At 38.3% G+C, this 24,635-nt stretch overlaps 2 protein-coding genes across 6 annotated transcripts in view; one reads left to right on the top strand and one right to left on the bottom strand.

Moving 5' to 3' along the window:
* The first annotated feature begins 6,256 nt into the window (after window positions 1-6,256).
* LOC664081 (uncharacterized protein) lies at window positions 6,257-7,518 on the top strand. The gene is made up of 4 exons (XM_970098.4): window positions 6,257-6,485; window positions 6,543-6,863; window positions 6,942-7,178; window positions 7,236-7,518. Exons 1-4 carry the CDS (start codon window positions 6,432-6,434, stop codon window positions 7,359-7,361), a joined length of 738 nt encoding a protein of 245 aa, XP_975191.1. The 5' UTR covers window positions 6,257-6,431; the 3' UTR covers window positions 7,362-7,518.
* Window positions 7,519-8,870: 1,352 nt separating this feature from the next.
* Window positions 8,871-24,635, bottom strand: part of LOC664073 (uncharacterized) — a 37,517-nt gene continuing 21,752 nt past the window's right edge. For all 5 annotated transcript variants that reach the window (XM_064356434.1, XM_970090.5, XM_015985085.2 and 2 more), the window contains 7 exons: window positions 22,448-24,169; window positions 19,220-21,961; window positions 11,356-11,564; window positions 9,785-10,234; window positions 9,549-9,736; window positions 9,286-9,494; window positions 8,871-9,237 (listed from right to left, as the gene is read on the bottom strand). In XM_064356434.1, the coding sequence (XP_064212504.1) occupies window positions 9,095-9,237; window positions 9,286-9,494; window positions 9,549-9,736; window positions 9,785-10,234; window positions 11,356-11,564; window positions 19,220-21,961; window positions 22,448-24,169 (5,663 nt within the window). In that variant the 3' untranslated portion in view covers window positions 8,871-9,094. The remainder of the gene's footprint in view (window positions 9,238-9,285; window positions 9,495-9,548; window positions 9,737-9,784; window positions 10,235-11,355; window positions 11,565-19,219; window positions 21,962-22,447; window positions 24,170-24,635) is intronic.

Here is a 24,635-nt window from a genome sequence, read left to right on the forward strand (position 1 = left end):
ATAAGCTAGTTTGTATTATACACGCTGTATAGTATAAAAGTTAGATTTTATTCATACTACTGATTATATAATGCACAGTGGACAACAAAAACTACACATTTTCAACTGGAAAGGGTGTGCCTAATTAGTAATTTCACTAATAATAATCATCAACAGACGCTTTTGCATGAGCCGACGGGATTAAGCTTTTTTGTTGATACGAATCGATCAGCACGTTCTGATAATATTCATTCAAAGAAGTGCAATCACAAATCATCACTGTGCAATTACATGGACTCTTTTTGGAAAAAACGACGAATGACGTCAATTTTACTCGTCAGAACATCAATAAACATTCATGACTATTTTGGTGATACAAAGCGGCACTCGCTTAGTGTCATTAACAAAAAAATCAAAATATTTGGATAAAGACTAAAGAGGCGGAGGTCTGGCTTGATCAACAAACGACAGTTTTGCAAATAATCATAGAAATTCCAGATGTTCCATCGTATTAGTACAAAGAACTAATACGCCACAATTTTTATTCTAAAAGTTTGCATTTATTATTAGGTTTTCTAAGATTATCTTGACATTTTTTTGGGTTTACTACTTCTGTATGCTTGGTTTTAATGTACGTTTAGAGAAAATAATCACTTTTCTAAAAATATTTGTACATTATTTCCATTTTGTCTTGATATGCAACAGAATCATGTTATCTTTAGGGCACAAATAAATTTTCGACTCGGTTTTTGATCAGTTATTTTACTTGGTTTCATACACAGACCTAATAAAAAATTATTTTATTTTAAGAAATGCAGTCCATATTTTAATTTTTTAATTTAATTTTTGGAAGCACCAAGTAAAAATACACTTACGAAAAAGGTAAATGTTCAGAATATCTGTCACCTTCAATCTGGTTACATAAGCTTCAACATTTTTCTTGAAATATGACCGCTGTCAACCTTGGAAGTAAATTGTAGCAACCATTTGGACGCTTTATTGGCGCTGTTAGACTTTTACTTCCACATTTTGATAACGTATGAAAATTAAAAATTAAAATTTTAAATGTGTAGTTAGTTAATACTAACAACCGACCACACTGTAAGCATACACCTAATTCCGTGTCAGTTACTCATGCAAGAAATGTTTTGATCGTACGATACTCTATATACAGTTAGATAAAGAATTTTACGTTATAGTGAAGACAGAAAAATACAAATATAACAACACCTTTACGTTTATAATGCCAGCTCACAATAACGGAAACGTTATGAACTCGTAAAATTTTCCGAATAGAAAATCAATCTTATTTCCCTACCTACCAATACTGCAGTAGACTTGACCAACCTAACTAAACAATTCAAAGTAAAAAAAGCTATCATTAAGTTGAACCAATCTGTATTGAATCAACTGTAGTTTTACATAATTGGGGAGTCATTTTTAAAAAGCCGTGAATTATCTAAAAATTATCTTCTCGATTAGTAGCTCTCTTATAGTAAATATAGGAAAACAATAAGGAAAATTTCTTTAATCTTAAATATCGCAGATAATGTTAGAGACAATTTAGTTATAAAATTTTATCTGATTCATTAGCAATTTATTATTAACACACCTCCACCTTTTATCTAACAGCACCATATTTGCGATAATCTATTAACACTAAGATACTTGTTGCAAAGAAGAGTTTGTTACGTTATCATAGAATAGCCCTCGAATTAATCTCAACGATGATATTCTACTTTAAATCGTGTTGAAAAAATTCCACGTGTTAGTGTGACCAAATAGGGAAAAAGCAATATACAAAGTAGATTACCAAAAACGTAGTTTCTCTAACACGGTAGTTACCGACTCCCGAAGTAGCCCTCCGTGATCAGAGAGGTAGCTATTTAGATAAAATACTTGAAACAATCCGAAGTCGCTTGGAAGAGAATTCCAGTAATGGGTTCATCCACAATACATCTTCATTTATGTCCAAGATTGAAATAAAGTTATAGCTTAAGTTTCAGCACTAGCTATCTAAACCCGAAACTTTCTTACTGTTGGAGCATATAGAAACGTAGAGATCTATAAAGTGAAAATATAACTGTCATAATTAAGAAATTCGGTCCGGTAGCCAAAAGCCATATTAATACTGCATTATGTTTATTGCACGTAGCAAACATTTATTCCAGTTCTAGTGACAAAAATCGTCGAAAATTTCCGCGTGGGATCAATTTTTCTCAAATATTATAATTATTGCCGCTCGGAGCTGCTTTGATAGTGGAGTTAAGTACTGATTGTACAATTTGACCTCATTCGATAACGGCCGATAAAAAACCGAACCGTATTGTTGCATTCAAGCGATTTCTTCCTACTCGGAGGCATTCCGGAGGTGTCGCTAAATGATCTGTTTAATTGAATTAAAACATCGCCTTTTGCACGCCAATACCTCAATTTCGAGCGTCAGAACGGGGGAATTACATCGCTTAATTCATTAGCACAAAAACCTAATCCATAAAATAAATCCACTTAAACATAACTCACACAAAAAGCGGCAGAGAGTGCGTTACGATTCTACAACTGATTTATTGTCTCCGGTATTCAATTTACGGGCCAATTTGTGTCGAGTGGATTTAGCGATCGGATCCGCCAGGGGCGGGAGTTGCTAATAGCTTTCACACGATGCTAAGGGTTAACACATCGTGTGAAGCAGCACTTGACTCCTGTTAATCTTCGACCGAGGACCCGGTTATACCTTTAATTTCCGAATTAGACACTCTTGTGCGATTTACGAAAGACCTACGAGGCCCGAAAACAGCACTGCCACTAACCACTTACAGGGGCAGACAAACGGTTGAAGATAACAAATCTTTTTTTTCATATTAAACAATATTTTTTTGCAATTGTAACTGTAAAGTGGTACTTTTTAGTACTCTGATGTCACAGTTGAAACGTCATCAAAAATTACACAGTGGACTTCTCCTCATCTATCGACTGTGATTGTTACAAAAAAATATGAGCCGACAGGTCCAAAAATTTAGTAAAAATTCTGTTAGTTTTTCTGAGTTATTAGCTCTTGTTCATAGATAATTGTTTTTAAGAGTGAAAATTATATTAAACACAGGTGTAATGCGGCCTGAAAGCACAAGTATGCGGGAAAAATGATGACAAAATCGACTACAAACTCGTAAAACCAAATTTTTCAATTTCATTAATGTGAAATATGAAAACTGTGCTAAATCCCAATGTGAAATAAAACCATTTTTTAATTAAAATTCATATTTTAGTAGTTAAGAATTAAATAATATTTCGCACGAAAAAGTGTTCGTGCATTAATGAAAATTATTTTTTTTATCGATTGATGGTGTGGAAATAAATCGACTAATTAGCAAGTGTTTTCTACATTACCGTCGTGAGAACATTTGGTAACAATAAAAACATAAATGCAAAATGTTGCTTTTGTACTTAAACCGATAAAGTAAGAGGAATTTTTGAGTTCTATTAATAATTAGTAACAATTTTTAAGAAAAAAAGTGGCCCATAACATCCACATACTGCCACTTTTATCAGTTACCAGAATGCGAAACCTTTAATTTGATTTTTGTCCACTTGTGTGTCATGCAACTAACAATTAATTAATCAATTCTACCCAAGCATTAATCAACCGGAGCATCAATTATAGTTGACTGAAAATAATTAACTGTACTTGTGATTGTACTAAATTTCTGTACACAAAATAAATTTTTCTCTGGTTATGCGTCGAATATTCGCTTTTATTGGGAATATCAGAAATAGTGAATAAATAAGTATGTAATAAACTCTATTGTTAAAAATAACAATTTCTCTGGGCTATCGATTACAAAATTATTTAAAGTCTTAAAATGGCTGTGGAAATCTTTAAATTATTTCAATAAGCACGTATTTGATAAGAATATTATTTCCTGCTTTGAAACAGAAACAAGGCCGTTACTTTCCTAAAACAAATTTGCAAAAAATTTTGACATACATTTATCGACAGTGCAAATATCATTTCGAATAAATACTTATTCTAATTAGCTATCTCTAAATTGAAACCTATAGATTTTATCAAAATTTATAGAGGAAAGTAATTTCATTTAGGAAGCTGACGCAGGTTTTGGAATAGATTGACATAAATAAATTTCATCCGAAATAAAAGCGATGATTTTTTTATGACAATTTCCTTAAAAAATTCGTTCCTGGCAAACGGCCACAGCCCTAGTTTTGTACATTTTCATTTTTATTAGCTAAGTTGATGTTTTAGATAAAACTCTTAGATTTTTGGAGCCTACCTGTCATGTTTACAAGGTCGTGTTTAATAATAATAACACTAAAATAAAACGTAAAGCACGGTAAGGTGCAGAACGCTCTGATAAGCTATCATCATGTCTGTTCTTGAACAGCTTAACCTCAATATAATAAAGGTTTGCATAAAAACGTCACAAGTCCCATCGTAACATTTCTATTGCTCAACATTTACCTTGCATTTTCTTTTATAATAAAATAAGTAATAGATATAGAAACACTTTTCTATCAAAATCGTACTTCCTTATCTCCACTTTTAATTAAAGACGAGATTAATTCGATAGGAATTTCTTAGGCGATATCTTTAAAGGGTCAGTCACAAAAGTCAATCATGTTTTGGATTATTATGAAAATTGTTATTTTTAGACCGCTGGAGAGTATGGAAAATTGTGCGATACAAGATATGGAGTAACCTTCATTATTCATTTTTATTTAACAAATCTTTGGATGTCCGCGCCCAGAAATAAAATGAACGATTTATTCACTTTTATTCTGCACATCTGTACTCAACATAATGATACTATTCGAGTTGAGATTTTTTCGATGTTTTTTTTTTACAAAAATTTCCTTTGCCTTTAGGACTACACCGATGTGGTTATTTCATCTGACACAATTGCAGGTTAAAACGTTGTGAAGTAGGTAATTAAAACAGTTATTCGTAGGTGGAAAGAGATTCTCAAACGAACAACCTTCACATTTCAAGGCTATATTCTACATAATGCCTCTGGCAACAGAAAATGTGTAAGGCCACGTCTAAAATTAAACGCACGCATGATTAAATTTCACGTTTAGCGAACTTCCTCATTTTAAAATTATAACTCTGTTAAAATCACACATCAAATCAAAAATGACACGGAAATCCATTATTTTCTCTTTAATGATCACAAAAAATTTGGCACTTGCGGACCAGTAAAATATCTTGTCGCATTTATTTAGCTTTGGGTTTGCTTATAGACATATTCGTGTCAGTAGTGCTATAATTAATACAAGAATCCGCCAGTGTATAATAGGCTTAGTTTATATAATTGCCCTAATCTAACTAATTGGAGCCTCTTTTCAATTTCAAATTCACTAACTGAAAGACCATTTTTTTCGTTTAACGATTTTTCAAAACCGACTCGCTTGCTCTGATTCTTCATGTTCAAGCGATTTATAAACTGGAACATACGTCATTGGTTTCTTATTTGGTAATCGTGGAATTTACCACCGCCGACCAGTTGATTGCAATTAAATCAAAGTCCTTAGGAAAAATATGGCTCGCTCCATACTTCCGAACCCAAATTTATATTCAATAAAATAAAATTATCTTGTTTTCTTTTGTCTAATAACTCCGTTATCACGATAAAATAAAACCACATTACCTCAAATAAAAGGTTTATCTTGGTCTAATGTCCGTGACTAGTAAAGTTTATTGCAAGGGTTGTTGAGAAAATAATCTTTTTGGTAATAGCCACTGCGTCTATCTTGCCGGCAAACATGCACTTTCGTGCTGAGATAATTGTTGCATTCATCAAAAAACTCGCCGACCTATCCCAATAAAAATAATGTTCCAAGCGTAACGAAAGTGCATCAAGTAAATATTGCAAAACAAAAACGCTTTGCATAATTCATACGAAAACACAAAATTTTGCAGCGTTTTAACGCCGCACCCGCTGGTAATTTTGTTCAAAACCAGACAATGATGAATAAAACGCGATAATTTGCCTCGAATGTCTGGCCTCCAGTATCATCGTTTTTATTTGACCTCTAAAGTTACATTAATATTGTTAAGTGTGTAGATATCAACTCTTATCGAGCTTATCAGAATATCCACATTGTGTTATGGCAGCATAAATGAAAATTACTAATTCCAGCAATTTGACAACAGCGTATCACTTTTTCATAAAGTTTTACAAAAACAATCGGAGCAGTATTTTAAATTTTGGCGCAATATTTTGGTAATTCAATTGAGGCGACATCTCAAGCCGGGAGTGGGTTTCATGACGACCGGGTACAGGAATCTATCTGTTCGTCGGTAATTCAGAACTGCCACCAGCTTCACGAAAATTATCATAGACGGAAGACTCAAAATGCGTCAAAAAAGATCCATTCCTCCATCATAAAAATAACAACAAACTTAAAAATAGTGCACATTGTTAAAACACGCGAAAATGGCAGAGAAGAGCCCGAAAGAGGACCCAAAATTCGACGAGTTCTACACAGAGGTAAGCTCTCTGTTGGGCCTTTCTTTGAGACAACTCTGTGTTTGTCCCAATTTTTAGGTGAAAGAAATCGAAAAACGTGACTCTGTTCTAACTTCTAAGCAACAAATTGAGCGTCTTTTGCGCCCCGGCTCCACCTATCTCAACCTAAACCCGTTTGAAGTGCTACAAGTTGAGCCTGAGACCCCCATTGAGGAGGTGAAGAAGCAGTACCGAAAGCTGTCGTTTTTGGTGCATCCTGACAAGAATCAGGACGATGCCGAACGGGCGCAACAGGCTTTTGAGGCAGTGAACAAGGCCTGGAAGATCTTGAACAATCCTGAGACCAGGCAAAAGTGCATGGACATTATTGAGGAGGCTAAGGGTAGAACCGACATTATGGTACGTATTTGAGGGTGGAGTGTTGTTTACGATGAAATAGCTTGAGACACGACGTTTTTGTATTAACATTGTTTGTAGCTTGCCGAGAAGCGAAAGAAATATAAAAAAGAAGGAAAAGACAAAATCCCAGAGGATGATCCTGATAAATACAAACATGCCGTTTATGTTCTCACAATGAAACTGTTTGCAGATATGGAAAGGAAACGGCGTGAATTAGCGGAAAGAGATCAGGAAGAGAGAAAGAGAAAAAGAGAACAGGAAATTGAGGAAGAAGAGAATCAGAAAGCTCAAAAAGAGTGGCAGAAGAATTTTGAGGTAACTACACCCACTGGTATTAACATGAGTTGAGCAAGTATAACATTTTTGTTGCAGGAATCTAGGCAAAATCGGGTTGAAAGTTGGCAGTCTTTCCAAGCCAATTCAAAATCAAAAACTAAAAAAGCGAGTAAAAAGATCAAAACGTTTAAACCGCCGAAAAATAAGCCAGAATCTAGATAATTTCATACTAACGTCATGTAGGATAGTTTATTCATTGATTTGTGTTGTAATTTGTTACTCTGGATGCACTTGTGTGTATACAAAACAGATCATATTATTTTATACTAAAATATTTTGTAGAATTATTTTATTTTAAAAATAAAGGATGTGTCTAAAAGTTTGGCGTGTTTGTAAGCGTCCTCAAATTTCCCCAAATTCCAAGCCATAAAGTATTAAATTAACATTTAATTTTTAATTTAAAGCGCGCACAAGACCTAGAACTCGATGTTTTTTAAATCGGCAAATCATCCAATTTTATTTTAAATTTAATAAGAAATCACATAACTATTTAACTTTTACAAGAAATAAAACTATGAACGATTACACTCATCTTTTTAAATAAAGATTAAAGACGATAGAAATTTAACAGACTTTATTAAACGAAATCCCATAAAATACTTACGTATTTGTACATAACTTTATTATTGTACATACATATTACGTTACATCTTAAATATATAAACACTATAAAAATAATTTTACGTATGTAAAGTGCAATACGTATTACATTTAAGAAATGCTCTAATTAGTTAAATTAATTAGTATTATTTGTCCACCAATAACCACTGAAGGTTTAGAGCATTCTTGCCAGGAAAAAAGAGAAGAAAGATGAGGTAAACAATAATTATTTATTATAAAATGAAGGTAATAAAGGAAAAATACAAATACAAATCAAAAATCAAATTTTCTCACGTGGTGATAAATAAAAAAAATGAACTTACCTTATATTAAAAATAAATTAAAAACGAAATTTAATCAATCCCAATGTCACAAATTTAATTAAAGTCTCACTATAAAAAAATGCACTTATCTTTATGGCATCTGCTTCTGCTACAGCCCTACTGAAGTAAAAATCAATGAAAATAGAAAAATGTGTCATTAAATTACTGGAAACTACTACAGATGTAATGTAATTTTTCTGAAAAGAAAGTACATTTTGCAGACTAATCCTTTAATCCGGATTGTTTCATTTTTTTCTCCCTGGAGTAGCACACACTGTAATAACACTCAACACGCACTAGCCAAAGAATTTGAAACTTAAAATTCTGGTGTTATTTATGACGTCTATTCGCGACAACAGCAAATAACAAAATGAATAAAATTAAACAACACAACAATAATAAATTGTGTAAGAATATGGATAAAACGTTACCAACAAAAAAGAAATCTGTGGGGAAACAAGCATGATTCATTGATTTTCGTCACGTTTTTTGTGGTACCTACCTGAAAAACATGCAAGGAGGTGTAAAATTTCATTTCTTGAGCAAATAATTTTAGACAAAACGTTTATTAAATTAAAGCCACTTGTTGAGGAGAATTTAATAATAAAGGCACTATTTTTTTTTCAATTATTTGTTTATTAAACACTTTTTGTGTAAGAAATTTTGTTGTTAACAACTTTCTTTGTTTGTTTCACCGTATTTGTTTAATTTGGGATACGCAGGATGTGGGATTACTAAGTAAAGGAGGTTCACGGTACAAAACATCTATTTATTTATATAATATGAAAATATATCAGTTTGTTAGAATTGGTTACCTATATTAAGGTATACAATAAGTAACTAGTAAAAATTTACTTACATCATAAAAATGATTAACATTTTAACCCATGTACAAATTTGGAAAACATACTAAATAACGCAAGAACGCTTTATTACAAAACCCTAGATATGTCAGTATTGTTGAGTATTTTGTTACGACGCACGTGTGTCCAAAGTCGGCCTAAGGGCCAAACAGCCTTCCACCCAAAAATTCGGTCTCTCCAGCATGCTTTTCCACAAGGATAACTCTTTCCCGGTTGCATCCATCCAATCGACGGACTTACCATAATGTTTACCTACAACGAACGAATTAATCCGTAATTAAAGCCACTATGAAACACTACCAGTGCCTAATGAAAATCGCACACCACCTAGGAACTCATTACTCGCTAATCGATCATGATCCCACACTGTTAACTCCAAACACCGTTCAGCCAACTCTTGCAGTGTCACATCGTCGTAGACAAACGTGTGGTTCCAAACCGGATTAACAGTTCTTTTCGCCACCGGAGTCTTCTGTTTCGAACTGCGCCCTTTATCAGGCAAGAGATAGCTGCAACATTTTTCAAATAACGCGTGCGAAAAATTGCGAACTTGAAACGTTTACCTTTTGCAGAAAGGATCGGACGTCCCGTTCGCTTTCACCGCAGTCAAACACTTCGCTTCCTTGACTAAGACATGTAAGGTGCCCCTCGACCTCTTCCCTTTCTTGTGCACCGTCATATCGGGTGGAACAAACTTCAGACAGACAATGATATCACCTTTGAATGATAACATGTCGTCGAAAGGCTCGGTCTGAAACCCTCCTGTCACAAACTTCCCAATTAAACCCCACCAACTCACCCTCTCCTGAAGGTTGTACCACTTGGGGGTTGGATCATCAAAAACTTTATTCTCTAAAGTCATCATGACCTCCCCCAAGAAATCGTTCCTCCCGAACATATCCGAGTGCCACACTGTTAGCCACAACGTCCGCGTCTCTAACCCGTTCAGCGAAATGTGGAACTTGAGCGTTTCGTCGAAAACGGGATTCAAAGTGTGTTTTTTAACTTTCGTTTTTCGTTTCCCGCTTTTCGATTTGTCGGGCAGTAAGTAGACTTTGACGTAAGGGTCGGAGCGGTTCCGTTTCACGTCCACAGGCGCCAGATCCTTGCACTGTTTTATTAAAATTTCCAAAGCTCGGGCTTTGTAGTTGTACTGGAGACCGAACTCCACTTGGCCTCGGACTGTCACGGTGCCGTAACGGCCCTCGCCCGCCCCTGAATACACGCTCGCCATAGAGTCTGACCGCATCTACAAAAAATCGGGATTAGAAAAGTAGGTGACTGAACAAAGGCACAAACTTTGCACGCTTGTTATTTGCTCAAAAATTGTGCATGTTAGTGTAGTATTTACTCAGATGTGTGTTTCTGTAGGTAAGGCATTGTATAAATAAGTGGCCTTGGCTGATATTTCCCCGATAATTAAAAAGAGCGAAACGACGCAAAATCTTAATTAAATGCCTGATAAAAAGTGCTTTCGAAAATAAGCTTTCGAACAGCAATTAAATGGACACAATTTTGTACAAAAGTATGTTACGCTTCAGTTTTTCACTATTATTATTCTGGCCACTGAAGAGAAAATTAAATATTCCAATTTTCCATAAAAACAAGTCGATAACCGAACGAGCGCACAGTTTTCGAATACAGAATATTGAAAGTTAGCACGGTGGATTTAAATTATCCAGATTCTTTGTTTTAACTAGAGTCTGCTAAAAATAAAAAAACTAAACCGGCGTTTGCTATTAAATATCTACATACACGTGAATTTTATCCTTAAAGCAAATATTTTTCAAAAATTGTATACGTAAAACAAGACTGCCCTCTTATTAGTTTAACAACATTCGCTTGTATGAACACCGTTTTATTGTTATTTAGGAAACTCATTTTCAGCATTAACTTTACATATTGTAATACAGTTTTCATTCAAGAACGTTGTGATTACTGGCTTTAAGCTACTAAGATAATTATTACTTTATTTACAAACTTCGATCACAAATACTTTGATAATGATAAACAAGAATGTGGAATTGTAATGATAAAATGTCAATCGTCACTAAAAATCATTCAATTTGAAAAAAACCGGACTGTTCGAAGTAGCATATGCGTTTTTTTTAAGAATTTAGATTCGATAAAACGTTATTAACTGTGGTAGTGGATTTTATCTGAACGTATGCACACAGCTTAGCGATTGAATTTCAAGTTTCACGTGGGTTTTTCACTCAAAAACTTTTTAATTGGTAAAAGAATACCATTTTCATGTGCGTTGGAAGATACGTGTTTGCTGCGAGACGGGTGTTTTGTTGCCAAAAGCTCAAAATAAATGAGAATGCACAGTGGAGATAAATTGTAGTTTAGCGCTCGATGTAGGCTTACCCCCAGGCTTGACAAACTGCTCCTTGTCTGGTGTATGACCACAAGCCTGTCGATGTCGTCGTCTGCGTTAACATTGGACCAATCTTGACTGGAAACGGATCCAGTTCCTCTTCGGGAACCGGGGGCAACTGGACTAGGAGTAGCGCTTTTGCTCCCATTTCGCGATGTGAGCATGGGTGATGAATGTGCTTCTGATATACTGACATCATCTGTAACACGAGAATGTAAAATTATGTTAATGGCGGTAATAACAGTCATTACGTGGAAAATATGAACGAGCGATAACTCGGAGATAAATTTAAATAACAGCAATCACTCATGGGATTGAAACAAAAACAAAAAAGCCCCGAGAAAGGTTGTCTATTGTGAATAAGCAGAACGACATTTAATAGGCAGTAAAACTGCCGTTCGGTACTAAACAAGTTATGTAAATTATGATATTCTGTATGGAGCAATAACTTCATAGATTATCGATCTAGGATCGTAAAAAGGAAGGAATTCGAAAATGAAATGTCACAAGTGCAAAAATCAGCGTGTTTCTAGAGCGCCTTATGTAATCGATGGAGATAATTCCACGGTTTTTTCTCCAACCACCCACGAAACTCACTAGCATGCAAGACGGAGCGAAACCGTATTACAGTGTTAACTTCCCTGTGGAGAAAGTGAGCATAAGGCTCTTTTGTTTCAGAACAAGAAATAATGTTCTGGGAACTTTGTGAACTATTGTATCCGCAGATTTAATAACAGTACACTTGGAGTCATGATCTAGAAATCGATATAATTCACGAGTTAAACTACCTGTCTTCTGTTCATATACCGAGTTAATATTTTTGTTGATTTATTATGAAACCACTACCAGCTTCTATTTATGGTCTTCTGCTCGCAAAAATACTAGCCCACAGTGCTCGTTTACCCCGTCTTAGGAGGTCATGTGGAGCAAACAATACGTAATGTATCTTGCTCAATTAGCGTAATTGGCAATAACCATTTTAAGTGGGATATCTATTGTCTTTAGACCGAAAATCGCCTTCCCATCGAAAGATGGTCGTGTAACCTGCCTGTAAATACTCACCTATCTGCCAATAATTGATAAGATAATAAAATGGGGCGACACATTTATGTACTCATTTTAATTAACAATATTATCTCTGTTTTAACAAGCATTGTATCGCACACGACATACAAAACACAATATTTTGAAGTAGGAACGACCTGAAAATAATACTATGTACTCAACTGATGAGGAAAAAGCACACGTGCCAAAAAAACACTAGTTTTGTAATGCAATCAAAAAGTTTTCTCGAACGATAAGTACGCACTTATTTTATTTGGGCATTTCACCTGATTCTATTGATACAGGTTTCATTGTGTCGTAACTTTTCCATCAAATATACGAATTTCACCATTCATTTCAGTGAATCACGTTAACATGTCTGCTACAAAACTGCGAAACGTAGATACAGCGACAAAATTACTATTTATTGTTGAATTTGCAAAACTAAAATGAATCATACTTGCAAAAATAACAATATTGTGTTAACAATATTTATTATTCAGGTTAGTATCTACATAACATTTAAATTGATGAAATGCACAGAAAGCTTAGTCATACTGCACACTTACTCCCTGAAATGACTTAATTGGAATCAATTATAGTAATTATAATTAATTAGGCGACGTTTTAATCAGTTTTTTTGATTTAATGTTCCATAAAAATTTTCCTGTGGTTTCGAAACAGTTTTCGTAAAGTTATTCGTTATAAGAGATCTGTTTTAATTAATAATAGTACGGTAACTGCAAATGGCATCAGTTACAAAACGGCTTTACGTTCCACTTTTATCGTGAAAAATATCAAGTCTACAATTTCATAGAAACCAAAATACAGTTGGAATTTCGTTTGTGCGTATCATTTTAAATTGGCCTTCAACAGTTTATTAACACTATCAAGTATTGTTCCATATGAGAAAGCAATTAATTACCCACCCATATAATATTATAATAACGCTATCTGAAACACCATTTTTTCCTCTCGTACTTTTATTATATTCAGACGTCTTAATTAAGAAATTAAGATTGTTCAAACATGTAGGAAACGGAAAATTTGCCGACAAACGTACAATTTCTTGTTGTTATTGTAAACACCAAGTTATCAACCTTACTTACAACTTCCGTGAACAGCGCAAAAAAGTAAACACACCATGTTTACATAACAATATTAGGAGATGGTGCATTTTTGTTACAATAAATAGTGAAAAAGACCTGCCGAGCTAGTTGATATACAATTAATATAACAGTTATTTAATTCTTAAATTATTTATTACTTATTCATATAGATGAGGTCATCATTAAACAAACTCAAGGTTTACGTGCCTGGCACACAATATTTTATAAATGAAGAATAGTCCAAGCTGTGTTCAAAGGTACAGTTAAAATAAATCGAATACCTGCTGTAACTGTACAGAAAAAACTGCTTGTCTTGTCAATTTCTGAGCGTTTTTCGTCTCCTGTTGCACCTATTTCGCTGCCATCAGAATCAAGGATCGCTTTACTTTCGATTGCCTGTTTCCCTCCAAACACGAAAAAGGCATTACGATGTTCTTTAGGAGTGGATTGAGTTATTTGCAAACCCTAAATCGGAAAACCAACTACATTGTGTGAATCTTAATCAGTAACACGCTATTAAAACCCACAGCAAATATTTGTGTGAGTGTTGTTTCGGTAAACAGCCATTATCTGTTTAGAATAACAACCGAAAAAATCGGATTTCGTGATTTGAGGATATTAGAACACCGTAATACCTGTGCGTACTTAACCATTGCGAATTCGATATCGTCTGAAACGGTTTCTTCCGAGCCGCAGCGTTTAAAGCAATCGCAACAAAACCACGCTTTTCCACAACACAGCGAATCGTTCTTGTTAAATTCTTCGATTTTTTCATCTCCGTTTCTGACGTTTTTATTATCGAACGTTGAATAGGTTGTCGTTGACTCATCTTTCACCTTGTAACTGACTAAACGAGCCATGGTTTTCTTTAGTAATTAATATTACCGACTTATTCGTAACAACCATAATTAACACAGCCACTAAAACCGACTGATTAGGTTCATTAGACACAAAACTCCAGATTACTAAATTCCGGTTAAGCTTCCGGTGATAACTCAGCAGGTTCCAATGGAAAGGCGTTATCGGTAAATTCGATCGAACGCGGTGGCAATTCATTCAATATTAACTACGACGAAAACCCACATTTCCTAGTCTATGGCAGAAGAAATGAAATTTCTCAGTCATTTCTTAATTATCACAATTATACCGTCACAGAATGCAATAATTAGACGTGTTTAGTGTCAAGTTTTGTTATTATTCTAACTGCAGGAAAGTAAGCACCAGTTTCTGCTGAGAATCCCCGGAGGGACAATTATTTCGTCAATTAAAGAAGGCAGAAATTGTTTATTTGATTATTTTTCATTTTTTAGTCTTGGCACATCTGAGCAAAACAAACCCAGAAATAGTAACAGAACAGTAATTGTCTATCGATTTGGAAGAGATGTTGTCACAAAAGATAAATAAATCAGTGGTAATAATTCAGTTTTATTGTTGAAATATGGCGAGACAATAAATCCGATTAAGAGCAACTTAATGATAATTCATGTTTTATGTCGACAGGACACCTTAAGTCAAACAGAAATAAAATTATGAATTCGAGGTTACAGTTACACTTCCTATTATAAATTAGTTGCAAAACTTGGGTACTCAATATGTAATCAGGTTATAAAAACGTGGAAATGTAAACACGAGATTAATATAATAACTAAACTGAGGCGGGAAAAATCCGTTACATCATGCTCTGGACTTAATTTTTCAATTATTCATGAAAACCTACAATACTTTACCGGCTTTCCATTATATTAGTATCTTGAAAATAGCAACAATCGAGGAAAAAATGCGAATCAGAGCGGAAAACACATGCAACATACCTATGCATAATAGTAACATTTCCATGCACCTGTACTTGTTTGAGATTCAAATGCGTTATCAGTTCGCATGTTAGGAGTTCTAAAAATTCGTGGGATTGTACGATCTTGAATTACCTAATTGGACGTAATTACAGGGAGTGCCCTTAATTGATAGCTAAGTGCATCTTGGGTCTGTAATGATACTACGAGTTGTATTACAAAATTACACTTGTTCATATTGTGAACAAACAGCATCCTGTATTGGTTTGAATTAGTGAAGAAGATAAAAATGAAGAAAGATTAATTGGGCGATAAATTTACGGCTTCTGTGCCATTTCCCATAATAATCCACAGGATGTTGGCTGAAAAAATCGACGAAACAAATCGAGCAGCCGCTTGGAAGGATAATTCATGCGGAAATGATACTGGATATTGTTCAACTGGGATAAACTTAGCCGTTAAAAATTAATAATTGCTTTAATGATCCTCTTCCTAAGGAAATACTTAAGAAAACCCTGCAGACACGAGGAAAACCCACAAGTGGGGATAGAGAGCTTTGTGTCATGTTACAGTTAATTTTCTCCTATTGACAAGACGTAGTTTTTGCATATTTTATCCCGTTTATCGCGTCTTCTGTTTTACCGCAAACAAAGCAATGTTGTGAATAACATTTTTTAATTAAAACCGGTCTACTAATCACAACTTTCTTACACGCTGTGAAAATAAATCACACCAGGCAATGGCTATTGTTAACCAGAAAGTCCACTTAACTTAATCTTCACTAGATGCGAACTAATTAAAATCATCCAGTCTCTGATCACTTGAATTATTAATTTAATAATGCGATTTCATAATAGCTTAAAAGCCAAGTTAGTCTCCGCCTAATTGTGTCATTGTGTCAGGCCATTGCGTGTACATTATAGTGTTACTTGGACGCACCTGTAACACTGCTTCAATTTAATTTAAAGTAAATACCCAGATCTAGATCCATGCGGTGAGAAGTGGAAACTTTGCATGTGATCAAACAATAAATTATTCTTTTAATGACAACACAATACCTACTATCTGGAATCCTGACAAATGCTTTAGAAATATTCCTTGTGCAGTCAATCAAAGTCAAACAATATTCTTCACACAAATCTGCGGCGCTGAAATTCGCGCAAAATTCCAAGGATTTTTCCTTCATTTTGATATAAAGGATCACCCACATGTGTATTAAAGGTGAAAGCAGAGTTCGTACCGAAAGAAATTTCAAACATCCAGTCTCACGCCGCCTCTTATTTCACGATTACAGAAACCATAAGCGGACGTCCTATTTCGCAATAAATTTGGGACAATGCCTAATAAAACCTTCGGTTTATGAGCCAATTAACCAGTTTATCTAGTCATTTAACTGTGACGGAAAGTTGCGTCAAACAACAGATTTTCGTTGGAGCTTTGGAGCGAACCACGAGTTATCGATAAGTTATTAGCTTCCAGCTGTGGTAACTGATATTAATTAACGGAACACCTTTTGGGCGGTTCTTGTAAGTCTTCGTGGCAGAAATTGCAGTTTGAATGACATACTCTATATTCCCACATACGCCGCAGAAACGATTAATATAACACTGCAGAAAGAAGTGAAAGTCGACTACGCGAAGATTAAGTGCAGAATTAAGGCTAATCCGGGTCAAGGACTTAAAAATTTGACGGTTATACTGAGTCTGATTGAAACCAATCAGCTAAAATGTTGCCATTTATTGACGAATAAAGTAGGTTTTTTGACCAGTTTGAAATCTGCATTGGCCTTAAAAAACTCAACTGTCTTATTAACAGGGAGGCGAAAAAAACAATTTCTCCACAGCTTGTATTAGGTGTCTATAAATCATACAAGCAACATCCGTGGAGATGGTAGACTAATAATTAAAGTACAGTTTCGTTTAGTTAATTCTCATGTAAGCGTTATCTCGCAATAGCCAATAGTTGTTCCATAATATCATCTTCCGACTTGTTTCTTAGTGGGACGATTTTCATTATGCTTGTATTGTAGCACCAACATTTTGCCCATTCCCACGCGAATAAGACTAGCATTACAAATTGGACAAGGTACATTCACGGTTATGTGTGCGTACGTTTCTTATTAAAATTACACCAGAATGGTACAAATGAACAGTAAATTTTATGAACAAGCCTTGAACTTTGAACCGGGTGAACCTGGTTGTTACAGCAGCTGCGGACAAAAGTACTTTCTTGTTCACCGAACAAAAAATACTTGACCATCGGATGAAAAAAATTCTTGGGAATACCCGTGTAACACGATCGCCATAGAATCCACTTAATCACTCCGTGGGATGATAAAATAAGGTGTCCGACCTATTAAAAATGCCAACAACAAAGTGGCATTTTGGCAAATGTTTTTCACCTTCAGTGACTGCCAACGACAGATAGTCAATGCGGGGCCAAAAACAGAAATGTTATTTTTGCCACAAACATGACCAATAAAGCAACGTCGCGTACTTTCACAGAACATTACAACTTGACATTTCAAGCGTTGACCCCGAAGTTACACGTTTTAATTGTTTGTGTTTAAACATGCCACGTTGTGTCGTATTGTTTAACCAGCAAACGCAAATAACAACAAATACATTTGGTTGAAAAATTTCAAACTGTTATTGACGTCAACTCCGCGTATCTGCTCAGGAATCTAATTCCGTTTGTAGCAATGTCTTAGTTTTTTATTTAATGCGTGTCACATGTCAGATTAGAGAGGCTTGAAAGAAAACGCATTATAGGTAACTCCTCACTGGGACTACTCTTCGTGAATATTCGCTGATGATTTCATCAATTTACTCATGTGGAAACGCCACGTACATTAAATTCCTTAAAAACATATTTTCACTTTGTTGAGTAAAAGTTGGAAAAGAATGAGCGACTGGACTTGCACACAACGAATCGGTTTGCATGTATAATTTAATTACGAGCTGCGTGCGGGTTTTTGATTAAATTATTATTGCAACAAGTAGGTGAAGATGAAATAATAAATAATAATTAACATATTTTGCATACCAAATTTGTTTTTCAACGGGAAAATGAATAAATCATAACTTCGTTCAACGTAAACTGCAGTAAATGCCAACAAAAGGGATAGGAGTCTGTCATAGGCAACGCCTAATTGGGTTTCAGGGTTATTTTACCCTAAATGGGACAGCGCAGAATTGCCATTGACTAGATATAGACATTGCATAACGCATTATAATAGCACAACAGGAAAAAACACGGCGCCTATTCTTCCATTGCATGGAAAGATTAACACAGTTTTGGAGGACTTTGCCTACACACAACACAGATGAATATCTGTTCTCTTAATTTGCTCTGAGAGGGTGGAACCCCCGAAACCTACCTCGCTTCGCCACGGAATATACTAAATAAAAATTTACCTATTTTAGATAATACCTAGTTATTTTTACAAACTATTTTATCAATTGGCAATATAAGGAGATAATCCCCATTGATATAATAAAATTGCAAAATATTATATGTTTATACTACCACATGTGCTCATATGGCGGACTTAAAGATTATTATCCATACAATTAGATGCAGAATATTTTCAGCCATAGGAATAATAAATGAAAAGCTACTTAGTCGTTTCCATTTAATTTCTTTGTTGCCCTTGGCTAGGTTGATGCCCCAAGCACGTGCTGGTCTTTCTTCATGGGCAATCTAAGTTCTAATTTTTCGTCTGTTCAAATTCAGTGCATTGTAAAAAAATTGAATAGTAAGTGACGAAAATCACATTTGCGTTGATACACCGTAATAAAATCGTTTGTACTGACCCCATCATTACCTTTGCACAAAAGCAATCAAGTTCTCCCTTTGGCTAAGATAGTTACGCACGAAGTGTGACAAAATAGCGATAAACTATGACTCACCACTAGGAACATTGTGTTGTTGAGATCGTCGACCGCGTCGTTGGTGCGTCGGTTGTAACCCCGGAGCAGAAACCGCGCGTTTAGGAACCGTGGTAATAAGTCTGCTGAACCCCGGCGGCCGATACCGGGCACTTTTGGCATTGGGTGGTAGGAAATGGTACATGCTTTGTGCTTTCTGCATGCTGGTGGGTGGGGTGTTGGTCGGAAGACGGGGCAGGGAGTTGGTGGTCGCAGCCCCACTTTGCAAACTCCTGGGCAAAGTGGACCTGCTTTCAATGTCCTCCTCATCGTCATCTTCCCCGTCTGCCGAGCCGCCCGACCCGCACGTGGCGTCAGGGACACTGGACCTTCGGCGGGTTGGTCTGGTGGTGGAAGCCACCCATAGCTTATCCTCACTGTTTGCGCCTCCGATGCTGCCACAGCTCCGGACCCTGTCTAGCTGCTCCCGACTGAGGCTTTTGTGGCTAAAGAGGAGATCGCCGGCTGAGCGGCGCTTGGCAGCGATTGCGAGGGCCGAGGCGGAAGCGGAGCCCTCGCCCCCGAGCAAAGACAGTTTATTTCGGGAATCGGTGGCTAGCAAAGCCGATTCGAAACTACCGCGCCAGCTGAAACGCTCACAATCACTTATTTCACCACGCTCTTCGGCGATGTCCGACACCCCGCTGCTGGACTGGTGGTGGGTTTTGGATTCGCCGACGAGGAGGTCGTGGGAACGACTCCGTGGTAGTAGGTTATACGGCGGTAGCGTCTCCTCGAGGTGTCCCAGAGCGTCCGGGAGGTTGCTATCGGAGGTGCTGTCGTCGTCCTCTGTTGTGGTGGTCGAAGCTGAGGACAGTTTCTGTTGCAACCGTCGGTGGTAATGGCGCGTTTTCGGGCTATTGCTTGCGTGACTTTCCCCACTGGACACTTCATGCATCAAGGCGACTAATCGACTTCCGATGTGATGCATAACCTTGGCGATGAGAGGCGGTGAGTTATGTGGCGTGTACGTGTTATGGTCGGAGTTGTCTCCAGTTGCCATTTTCTCAAACGACGCTACTAATTTTTGGTATACGAAGGCAGTCTCTCGATTCAAACCGTGGGACTCATCGACAATTCCTCCGTCACCTTCGTCGCCCTCTTCGTCGTCGACGCCGGTGTCGAACTTGTTGATGATTTGTTTACAACTGTCGGAGATTTGCTGCTGGAGGGCGGTCTTGGTGGTTGTTCCTTCCAAGTCCGAACTGGTGTAGTCGGAGGAATCGTACGAATCACTCCAAGTGTCCTCACTACTCAAATATTCTACGATTTCGCGAACTTGATCGTCTCGTATACCGGGAACTGTTTTCATCAGCCTTGTTAATTCATTCTCGAAATACACTAACTGCGGGGGTTTGCACCGATTTTTCACTCGGGGACTAGGAACTGGTTTAGGGGAGGCACGCGAGTTTAGTGTGGGGGTGGTAGGTTTGGAAGACGCGTTACACTGAGAGTTGGCCACCATTGATTTGAAAAACTGTCTCATTTTACACATCATTAGGTTCGTCTCTTCGTCCGAACTCCAGTTGTTAAAACTATCTTTCCGTGTCAGTGATGTTGCCGGAGGGGTCGACAAGGGCGTGTATTTCCCATCAATTTTCTTCTCTTCGGTGATATTCTCCAACTCTAATTTTAACTCGTGCTTATTTGGCAATTCGGGTGTACTATTCTCGCGTTGCTCTTTTAGTAAATCATCACAGCTGCCGATAAACCCGCTATCTCTACTTTGCTGGTTTTTATTAGTAGTTAAATTGGACGGTAGTGGTAAAATTTCCGGTTGCGGTGTTTTATGACCCTCCTCATCTTCTTCAGAAACGTTTTCCATCTCGTTAACTTCTTGTGTCGTCTCTAGACCTTTGGAGGAGTCATCGACCGAGTTCGAATTTTTCTGTTTTTTGCCTTTCTTTCGCTTAACTGTGTCAAACTGACCGTCCGACTTTTCAAAATTGTTCGATTCGTCGTACGTGTCGGAGTCAGAACTTGAGGAATTTTCCGAATTTTGTACTTCACTCGTTTGGTCGTTTCCTGACAAGTCCGGATTAGCTAATAAATTATCTAACGAAGATGAATGAGATCTGCCCGTTCCTCGAGCTCTGACCAGTCTTTTGCGCCTTTGCTCGGGACTGGGCCTTCCTTCACTATCACTCCCAACGCTGCCATCGGAATCTCTCCGCCCGGCAGTAAAACCCATGAACCCGTGGAGAAAATATTTCTCCAGGCGGGAGGACGCCATATCAGCCATATCGGCATCGCTTTGCTGCGGGGGCTCTTCAGACCCACCTAGCGAATCCAACCCTTCACTACATATACTGCTCGTTTCCGAAAAGGCATCTTCGCGGTTCGAATTAATCGATTGTGTCGTTCCATCTCCCAGTCGGAAGAAGAAGTACTTTTCTAGGTCTGTCGCTAAAGTGGGTTTTTGGTCTTTGTTAGTTAGCGACTGTTCCACTTCACTTTCCTCACAGCTCTCTTCGACTATTGTGTGTAAAGTAAAATCGATCGCTGAGCGGTGATAACCCCGCAATTCATCTTCTTGATCGATAGCTGCGGAACAAGTCAAAGTAACTTCTTCTCCGGAGGTGGAGTCGTCTGTCGGAGAATCGTCTTCGTCGTGACTTAGATTCTCGACCCAGGAATCGTCATCGGCCAAGCCCTCCTCGAAAGCTGAAAGGGTCTCGCCGCCAGTTATCACCGTAACGCTCTCTCCATGTTGGTTCTGATTATCTGGAAGCAAAAGCGTGACTGCAGTCTAACCAGCATGACGATTTCTTTGTTTTAGTGGTTAGATCTCGAGGCGGATGGTCGTGCCGACAGTGGCGCATTTAAAAGACCGAATGTCCCCGGAATTTTTTTTTTAAAGACAATGCAATAATCTCTAGTTGCAGAAACAAACAATTGTGTTTTATCCACCCTTTTGTCCTTGTTCTTGAACTTGAGCACACTTCTTCGTTTTTTAACATTCTGGTTGAAATGTGCCAAAGAAACATTATCTCCGTAAAGTTTGAACTTTCTACTTTAGAGCAGCGAAATTTAAAGATTTTTATTGCGATTAAAAGCGAAATTATAAATTATGTTGTATTGTATTTTTTTAAGACTCGTATTTTACACATTGCAAGTTGCACCTGCTCCCGAAAATTACGTTTAGTTTGTAAGCCTTTGAGCCCCGAATTAGGTGAATGCGCCACTGTTGGGATGATGTCAGGCTCTTACCAGCTGGTCGTCCCTCGGGGAAGTCCTCGCTCTTCTCCTGCCAGTTGGTGTGCCTGACAATGACGTCGTTGTCGGGCACTAGGGTGGTGGTGTCGGACGTGATGACGCTGACCTGCTGGTAGGAAGGGGCGGGTTCTTGTGTTATCATGACGAGGCTAGTGTAGCGAGCGGCATGACGTGACGTGCAAAAGTCCGGTTCTCCGGTGACTAGCGCACCTGCCCGCTCACCGTCGCCGCGCGTGTTCACCGACTCCCCCACTACGTTAACGGGTTCGCTAGACCGGATCCCCGCGCTGCTTTTCCATTCACCGGAGTGGTCATTGCCTGGCGACACTTCCGATTTTACCACCGGACTCGCATCCTCATAGCTCCGGACCTGCTCCACGTCGCTCGAATTCAGCGACTCGGCGCTCACGTCGGACAAACCCGGACTCGAAGACGCGTATTCGCCCAAATTTTGAGGCGTTTGCTGGGCTTCGGTGGTGTTTATTTGGAGATTATCACAGTTGGATAAGTTATCGTTATCGTTTTTATCGCCCGTCGTTTCAATTGGGGGATTTTCGCCGTTACTTTCGTAAACTACATCTTCACTCAGGTGTTTAATATTGGTCAGTATTACCGTACAGTCCATTTCTGTATCGGTGTCGTTATCGGAGGTGTCATCGCTACTGGACGAACTTTCGTTAGATGAGGAGGAGACGTTCTTGTTGACCACAAACGTGCGTGAGAAGCGTTTAGGTTTTTGGTCGGCCACCGTTCCGGTGTCATCACTGTCGGTATCAGCCGAGCCGGAAGACGACATGTCATCTTCACGCACGGAACTGTGTGAATTCCTGCCGTCATCTTCGTCGCAATCACTCGTTACGTTGCTGCTAGGCAGCGCATCATCACTCGATCGACTATCACCCCCGTTTACGTTATAGACCCGGTGCACACGTGGCTTATCACTGTCACTATCACTTGAGGAATCCGAGGAGGACGCACATCTTGTTTCAGCCTCGACGTACCCGGAAATTTCCACTTCCTCCGGGGTGCTTTTCTCATCACTGGGTCCGGGAGGCTGTTCGCTATTTTGCTCGGAAACCGCCGGCATACTGGCATCGCTCCGAAGAAGCGAGTGCAGTGGGGCGGACTCAGCAGCGTTCAGTAGGGGCCAGATAAGGGCCAGTAAATTGCGCGGAAGCCGTAATCGGGCGTTCTGCTCCGCTCCGTAGAGCACCAGTGCCTCCTGGGGCGTCCAGGGCACCGGAAACGGGATCGGCACCGGAACCGGGATCGGAATATATTGCGTGGGGGCGCCGCAGCTCTGACAGGGCTGTCTGGCCGCCTCCTCCACCTGGTGCACGCACTGGAGGGCTACTTCGTCCATGGCGCGGTCGCTGCGTAGCTGCTCCAGGAGCTCGTCATCGCGGGAGGACGCCGGGGAGTCCAGACGGGCGGTGTCCTCGTCGGTGCCGGTGTCAGACTCCCGGGACCGCCGGTAGACGATGGGGGACCCGAAGGGGGAGCCCCAGTTCAGGACAGGACGCGCCCCACTGCCCGGCTCGAAGTAATCCCAGTCACACTCATCGATGGGAAAACTGGAGGCGGTGGACGAGCTATCGTTATCGTCGATGTCTTCTTCTTTAGAAGAACTATCCGAGCTTATAAACACTAATTTGTAATCGTCTCCTTCCGGCAGAAGAATGTCGAAGAGATCGCTTTCGGGACCTCTGCGCCAACCTAAGCACGATACACACTCTCAGAATACATAAAACGGTCTAGAGTCGGCGGCCTCCACCACTTCGAGCGCCCACTTGCACATGGGCGCTTGTTATGGACATATGCAGATAGCCAGTACGAGCACACCTCCATAATGTTAGGCCGATACGTTTTTCTTTTCACCCTCCTTCTACTGCGAGACGGTTAAAGAAGCACAAAACATGCGCACCCATCACCGACGTATTTACAAAATGCGAGGAAATGCGGTTATTATGAAAAATTACTTGGGTTAAAGTACGCACAAACAACATGCAGCTGCATAATGGTGTTATTTCGAATGGAGAATACAGAATATTTTAGACGTAGACCCTCATTAACCAAAGTAATGACAGTGTTATGCCTGGATAGTAGAAAACCACAGATTTATTTTTAAATATCAGTCTACAGCAGAAATAAATATGTATTTGCGAGTAATAGTTTTTAATAC

The sequence above is a fragment of the Tribolium castaneum genome, chromosome 4 (assembly GCF_031307605.1).
Source record: "Tribolium castaneum strain GA2 chromosome 4, icTriCast1.1, whole genome shotgun sequence".
NCBI classification, from domain to species: domain Eukaryota; kingdom Metazoa; phylum Arthropoda; class Insecta; order Coleoptera; family Tenebrionidae; genus Tribolium; species Tribolium castaneum.

Excerpts from the sequence above, each read along its gene's own strand:
- LOC664081 (XM_970098.4), top strand. The coding sequence starts at position 6,432 with ATGGCAGAGAAGAGCCCGAAAGAGGACCCAAAATTCGACGAGTTCTAC. Across the intron at positions 6,864-6,941 it reads AGGGTAGAACCGACATTATG|CTTGCCGAGAAGCGAAAGAA; the intron begins GTACGTATTTGA and ends CATTGTTTGTAG. Across the intron at positions 7,179-7,235 it reads AGTGGCAGAAGAATTTTGAG|GAATCTAGGCAAAATCGGGT; the intron begins GTAACTACACCC and ends TTTTTGTTGCAG.